Source organism: Odontomachus brunneus, unplaced genomic scaffold (assembly GCF_010583005.1).
Source record: "Odontomachus brunneus isolate Ranch 3 - 2012 unplaced genomic scaffold, Obru_v1 Obru_scaffold_095, whole genome shotgun sequence".
NCBI lineage: Eukaryota > Metazoa > Arthropoda > Insecta > Hymenoptera > Formicidae > Odontomachus > Odontomachus brunneus.
Genome location: NW_022639545.1, coordinates 749415 through 757029, shown reverse-complemented (window position 1 = coordinate 757029; position 7615 = coordinate 749415). Strand labels below are relative to the sequence as shown.

Sequence of the window (7615 nt, the reverse complement as noted above, 5' to 3'; positions counted from 1 at the left end):
AAAAAAAAAAAAAAAAAAAATACCGCGAGTATATTCTCTCATCTATAATTTTTCAAAATTTAATCATTTTGTTTTCTATTTTATTTGACAAACAAGACGAACCTTTTGCACCAACATCTGATAAATATATCACAGTCTAATTTAAGATTGCATAGACATTGTCGTATGAGTTGGCATCTTTACTATCAGGGTTTATTTGGAGAACTCTCTCACAGACCATATTCTACCTTTTACGTAACTGCGTAAAACAGATTTAGAGCCATGGCATATAGGAAGAAGTAAGCAGTAAGAAACAACGAAAATTGATAGTCGATTATTCTTGGACCGTGAGAAAAATTATCGACTGCAGTTGATTAATATATTTGCTGCTTAAGTTTTACTGCATACATCTTGCTATTCGGCCTTATTGTTTACGTGAACATATATAGGAACCAAAAATTATCGTTGAAAATCTTAATTCACAAGAAGACAGTTTGTTTTCAAGAAGTCAGCTATTCACGTGGGGCGCGCGTCGCCTCGACAATCACCTCGACTTGGTGCAGTCGCTGTACTTTCGTCGACTTGAGCGCAAGATTACACCCTCCGATGCGACCTAATTCCACTTTATGGCGTTGCGCGCGGGAATACCGAGATAAAGTGTCTCGCCTGCAGGGACGGCGCGTTATTTTTTACGAACGGGTACGAACGTCTGCAAGATTGGCGTTCACAGCTGTGCGTCTCAGCAGGAAGGCAGAGACCAATCAGAATCGCCTTGCGCTGGTGGTCAGATGTGTGTGTGTGTGTGTGTGTGCGTGCGTGTGTGTGTGTGTATGTGTGTGTGTGTGTGTGTGTGTTAGTCGGTAGTTTCTACTTTTTCCACTAGCGCGACTTCTGATTGGTTTCTGCCGTTCTGTTTTCTGCTTTTCCACCAAGGTGTGAACTCTCCCTCATGCTCGAACGGCTCCATAGGTCGTTACACACAACCCACCCCTCCGCCCACAGCGATCCCACGGCGAACGGCCTCAAACGCAATTCATCGCGCGTTCACGTGATTCGGGAGCACGGCATTCGCGGACGGTGGTGCGCGCGCGCAACCCCTCGCACAATTTTGCACTGATTAGCCGCGCACGGTCCAGTATATTCAACTAACTAACGCAGTTGCAAATTACCTATTAGCGAGTGCGTTACAAGCGATGGCAGATAGGCGCGGGCGCGCGTGCGCGCGCGATAATCAAATTAACGGAATAGTTAACGTCTCCCCGCATGGAAACTGCGCTAACCCCGTTAGACTAACCGCGCAAAGTGCACGCGCATACGCGCACGTAAATGTCCAAGTTTGTGCGTTCAGATCCGATGATCGTGTATGTGTGCGTACACGTACGGGAAGGTACGGTAATACGGCACACGGGAACGCGCAAAGGGGCTGCTTTACGGTAATCGTGTGTGCGACAAACGGAAATGAGAGAGAGGGGGAGAGAGATAGCTAGCTAGCTAGATAGATAGACAGAACGTATAAGAGTAGGAGGGGGCCGTTCACCACCCCAGCGGCGGGGCAGGAGAGGGAATATTATCGCTTTATTATGCTGAAAGTCCTCGAAGGGTCGATGTGATTACGGTAAACCGAGTAATCGTGCTTTGCAACGTGCCGGCCGGCAAGCAGGATTACGTGAGTATAAATCCATATTGAAACTGCGGAACAATGCGGCGGTGCGCCCGGCTGTGCGGTATTCTTTCGCCCGTTAACGTGTGAAATCAGGCTGAGATTATGGAGGCTCGTGGATCACACCGCAACCAAGCCGTGGCCGCGCTCATTTTTATTATCCTGAGGCGGCGTGTGTAATTTCTTGTATCGGGATCTCTAATCGGGCGCTCAATTCATCCGTGTCACAGCCGTGAGATTGTCTCTGCGTTTTGCTCCTTTCAAGATGCACGTGCTGATATTGTCATTACGTATTAATAGTCACTATTTGAGATCAAAGGAGGCGCTTCGATTTACATTCTGAGTTAGAAGCGGGAGTTGTTTAGTCAAATCGCGATTACGGACATAAATGTCACACATATCATGATTCAACTGAAAAACTTGGATTTAACTCTGAATAAAAATTTGAGTAGAGGAGATCAGCTATATGTTCCATATTTCGGAATTTTAAAGTTATGCAATTTCTCAGGTAACTAATTGTTATGACTGACTGCACTAAGTGCAAGAACGTGCATGCACTTAGAAAGTGTGTGTTGAGAAAAAAATACTTGAAAATTTATGAGATACAAAGTTTATTTTCATAAAAGTGGACCTTATTTCACAGAATGTGTGTATTTGTGAAAATATTTGTGAGATACAAAGTTTATTTTCATAGAAGTGGGCTTTATTTCACAGAATGTGTGTATTTGTAGTACGACATATACATTAAGGTGTATCTAATGTTATCGGCTACGATATGTACCTGTATCAAATGTATGCACTCGCAAGTTGATCACGCGCATAAAAGCACTCATGAAAAATAAAAGCTTGCACGAGAGTAAGCACGTCTTGTCGCTTTTAACTCATCTTGTAAATTATCGCATATTATCGTCGTTAGCATAGAAAATCACGCGATTCTCTATTTGCAGACACGTTATTTCGATTAATAATTCCGCTTTGTTTAGTCAACTGCTGTAAACGTTACGTTTGCGCAGAAATTACATACGTCAATTTGCAAATTCAATAACAGTTTCTATCTACGTGCCTCTCCGTCCGTCAAAACACGCGAATAAAGAGTCGAATCGAAAAACTCTCGATCTCAGTGGGAAATAAAAAGCTGTATGAATAAAAAAGAAGATAGAGGAGGAAAATGGAGGTGCTGAATTCACGCGTGTCATCGCGGCGAGTTTACGCTGTGTTTTGTGTCTTTCAAGATGCACACGTCAAGACTGACTGTCGAGCTATTAAGTAGTTTTAATTGACCACATTATGAATCGCATACGTACACCGAGGAAATTTTATAGTGAAATTATTATAGAATTATTATAGAATAAATGAGGGACAAATCGACATTTCGCAGTAATTATTCTTTCATATGTGCTATTTAAATTTTAGGAGCTGTGAAATATGTTACTAAAAACTTTTCTATATTCTTAACAAAATTTAAATGAAAATAAAATTGAAGAAAATGCGTAAAGAATTTATATAAGGAAAAACTATAATATTGTCTCCGTGTAGTTGGAATATTTTATTTGAAATTGAAACATATAATTAACAAATATCTCAAGAAAGTAGTACAATATTTATTGGGATATTATCTCCCATGAGACAAGATACCAAACAATTTACAAATGTATTATTAAATTCCGCTTACGCAAAGACACTAAATTTTATCCTCGCTAAATTTCATTCTATTTCTTTATTTCTGCTAAATTTTATTTTCCTGAAAACATAAAATTTTGTTTCCTAGAGACGCTAAATTTTATTCCCCAAAGACGCTAAATTTCATTCCTTAAAAACGTTAAATTCAGTCTTCGCTAAGTTTCATCCCCTATGACAAGACGTCAAATTTCGCCCTCTAATGACATCAAATTTCATCCCCTAAATTCCATTTTCGCTAAATTTCATCTCTTTAACCGTGAATCGTTTATAATCGTCAAGGCTTGAAAAAACGAAAACGTCATTTCACATATCCCCATTTCCAATTATTTCCTGTAGCTCAGAAGAGCAAAATGCAACATCGGCACTGACGTTGCTCGCGACAAAGCAGCTAGGACATCCTCTCGCAAAGACAGAGAAGAACGTTTCCGTACATTGCCGCCTCGTTTCGGTCGCGTCCGCCGGTCGGCCGGTATTCGCGCCGCTTGGCATTACCAGGCCAGCGTCTCTCTCCTCTCACTTTCGAGCAACGAAATTAACGGATATCCGATGAGCACGCGCGAACTCTGCACGCGCGCACGGGCAGAGATCGGCGGTGTTTGCAGTTCGGTAAAACGTCGCGCTACTAAGCCACTAACTAAGCCGAGGTGGGACAGCGAAATGCAAACTGACGGCCGCAAATGGGCGCTTGTAGTGAAACTCACGGACCTGTGTAAGCTGCTCCGTCGCTGCCTCGGTCGCCAGTCTGGCCAAGCCCTCCTCGTACCTTTCCAGGGCCGTCAGTCGTAACAGCAAGTTTTGCAGCAGCGCCGAAACTTCCTGCCTGGCCGCGGCGTCGACCGCAGCGACTTTCTGCGTGATGGACCTGACGTGACCCATCACCCTCTCGTCCCGGAAGTCGTACGGGAATGTTTCCGTCCACTCCGCCAGCAGCTGCACCAGCCGCGGCACGAAGCGATGCAGCCGCTCCTGAAACACGCGCCGGGTTTTCCTTTTCCTTAATTTGTCGCTTGCCTAATGGTGAAGCTTGGCGCGCGCGACGGAAAATGCACGTTCTCTCGCCGCGGCTGCGGTGGAGTGAGGTGACGGAGAGCGGAATTCGGTCATTTAATTTAACTCTTGAAAATCTCGCCGGGGTGGTGCCGTTCCCATGTGACCATTAAATAAGTGATTAATCGGAATTCATCGAAATTAATCGAAATTAATTGAAATTAATCGAAATTAATTGAAATTATATCGCGGTGGTCCGAGTAAGTCCAATTCAGCCAACACGTTACTAATCCTTTCGGTCCTGTTAGGCTATATATATATGTGTCCCACAGTAAGCTCAACGTTTATATTTATACAGAGTGTCCTACAAATTCGACCAAACGTTCACATATTCTAGAGATGAAGACAAACGAAAAATGTAATGTATCGACGTTCATAAAAGTGAGAATAACACAGAATTTTGCTTTACATAGGAATATCTCAATATCCTCAGGAAAAACGAGATCGTATATAACGCAAGAATGCAAATGACCCGGCAGGCCTATGTAGTCGAGAAAACGATCCGTTTTAAGTGCCGTAGATAAGAGACAATGGGCAAAGAACGACGGTATTTTCTGTGCTCTCTTCACATTGCGATAGAGAAAGCGGGCGAAAAAAGGGAGAGAAAATGCACACAGAAAAATATATTGAAGTAAATGTTACTTCTGTTTCAAGTATTTCACAAGTTTATATATATCCACAAATTATCATAATTTTTCATCGTTCGAATTAAATTTATTCAAAATATATTCTAAATATTAGTAAATTTAACATTTATAATTCTAGTAAAGTAAAGTTTTTTAAGTAATTCTATTAATTTAATTTTTTTCTTACTAATTTAACTTTAAGTAGTTCTAGTAGCAAATAAGAAATTTTAGTAAACTTAATAAAATTTTAGTTTGCTTAGCATATAGATTACTAATATTTTCTTTGACAAAATATTATGATATTCTTGTAAAAAGAAGAAATTCCCTTTTTGAGTACATGACAATGAGTTTTTCTCAAATTTTTGATGAGCGAATCTTAAGACTATTATCAAGAAAATATACTTTTTTAAAGATAACCAGTACTTAAGAAAGAAAAAGTAAATTTAGGCTTTTGGGTACTCATGCAGACTATTCTTATTTGATGACGCCAGAAGCGAGAAATCCAATGCTCACAATTTTTTCGTTATACGTTGAAATAAAGATGTATCCACACGTAACGACACTTGTAATCGATTCAGCAAATTTGTAAAATGCTTCAAGCACTCTCTTTTTGCTGTTACAATCAATAAATAGTCCCAAAAATAATAGAAATGTTAAGAATAATAGAAATGATAAGAAAAGTTTGGTTAAAACTTGAGTTATGCATGTCATACTAATTTTACAACTATTTATTAGTTTTAATAGCAAAAGGAGAACGTTCGGAGCATTTTACAAATTTGCTAAATCGATCACAAGTGTCGTTTTATGGATATATCTTTTTATTTAAACATATAACGCAAGAATCATAGGCACGCGATTTCTCGCTTCTGACGTCATCAAACGAAGACAGCGAGTCCCAAGAGCTTTAAGAGGGTAAAGCTGAAGCTGAAAACTTTACCGACTTTACCGAGAATACTGATATTTTTCTACAAAGTTTACGTCGTATTGATTACACAGAATTAAAACGCTTTTACTCAATGAAAGTATGTGCAAAAATAAATAAGAATATTGCTCAACGAAAAAAAATCGTAAATGTAAAATCTCAAGCTGTCAGCGTAATATTTGCCCAATCTAAAAGTTCTGTAGTTTGTACATACCGAAAGAGTGGATACTTCAAAAGGAAAATTTTCAAGAATATTGCTGTACCTTCGCATCTGAATTCAGAAGCTTGAGAATAATATCGGAAAAGTTTACAGAAAGATTTCTACACGCGCATAGTTAGGCTTTCCGCTGAATATGGTAAAACAAACCAACACACATTTACGTAAGGTTTGTATATACAAGAAACATGAAAAGGATGGCGTGTTAGTCACGATCGTTTCTGCCTGGTCGACATTGTTTGAGTATGTCATCGACTTCAGCATCCCCTTAAGGGGATGCTGGAGTCGATGACGAACTCGAACAATGTCGATAATGCAGAGACGATCGTCATTAACATAATCACGCTATCTTTTTTGTATTTCTTGTATATACAGAATTTATATAAATGTTGCTTTGTTTTACTATATTCAACGAAAAACCTAACCATATATGTGTAGAAATTTTTCTGCAAACTTTTTCGATATTTTTAAGTTTTCAAAGACAGATGCGAAGGTAAAGCAATGTTCTTCAAAAATTTTCTGTTTGGAGCATCCACACTTTCAGCATATACAAGTTGCGAAACTTTTGGATTAGACAAATATTACGCTAACAGATTGAGATTTTACATTAAAAATTTTTTGTTCGTTTTCGTCACATATCGAACAATGCTCCAATTTATCTTTGCACGTACTTTTATTGCATTTGTAATTCTGTGTAACCAATACGACGTAAACTTTGTAGAAAAATATCAGCGTTCTGTCAGCTTCAGCATTCCCTTAATCGCTTTTCTTAATAGTAGAATGTTATACTTGTGTGTGCGCGCGCGTGCGGAGCGGGCTGGATGACCACTCCGCGATGAAACGATAATACACGCGGCTTTCGCGAATGCGCGACGTGAACGGCGAAGGGTTTCGTGCCCTCGCAGGTCGCAAGTACACACTGCATGGGTGCTGCTCACCTTACCGCCCTCCCCATTCAGATTCTGCTGATGCTCGCAGAGAGCGCAAACCTCGCCCAGAAGCTCGTGCGGCTTGATGAAGAGTCTGGCGCTCAGCAAAAAGGCGAAGAGGTATGCCCGATCGGGATAATATTCCTCCGTAGGTACCATGTGCTGCACCAACGCCTCGAGAGAGCCCGAGACGAGGTTGCCGTCTCGGTACACCAAAGCCTGAAACAGTATACGGGTTCGCTTGAGAGTACGGTAACGCGATAACGCGACGCTGCGAAGTCGGCGCACTTTCCCGCAATGAACTCGCTATAATAATGCTTAACATGCGAGAGTAATGAAATTCCGAAAGGGGGTGGGAAGCCTGAAATATCTCGGGTGACGTTTCGGGACGCTCGCTGGGCTCCGACGACGTCAGGATATGTTCCTCAAGCATCGTTAAAAGTGCATTAGATTGGTGCAAAAGATTTGTTATTTTATTCATTTTTACTAAATTCTCCCAGAAAGTTTGAGTATTACAAGGGAAACAGATGGAGAGAATATTATAACTTTTTTTTT

The 7615-nt window shown here is 40.6% G+C and overlaps 1 protein-coding gene across 1 annotated transcript in view; it reads right to left on the bottom strand.

Annotated features, from left to right (window-relative positions):
• LOC116848412 overlaps window positions 1–7615 on the bottom strand; it is a 751173-nt gene that overhangs the window by 42470 nt on the left and 701088 nt on the right. The window contains exons 6-7 of the mRNA XM_032824486.1: window positions 7070–7279; window positions 4025–4285 (exon numbers count right to left, since the gene is read on the bottom strand). Of these exons, the coding sequence (XP_032680377.1) occupies window positions 4025–4285; window positions 7070–7279 (471 nt within the window). The remainder of the gene's footprint in view (window positions 1–4024; window positions 4286–7069; window positions 7280–7615) is intronic.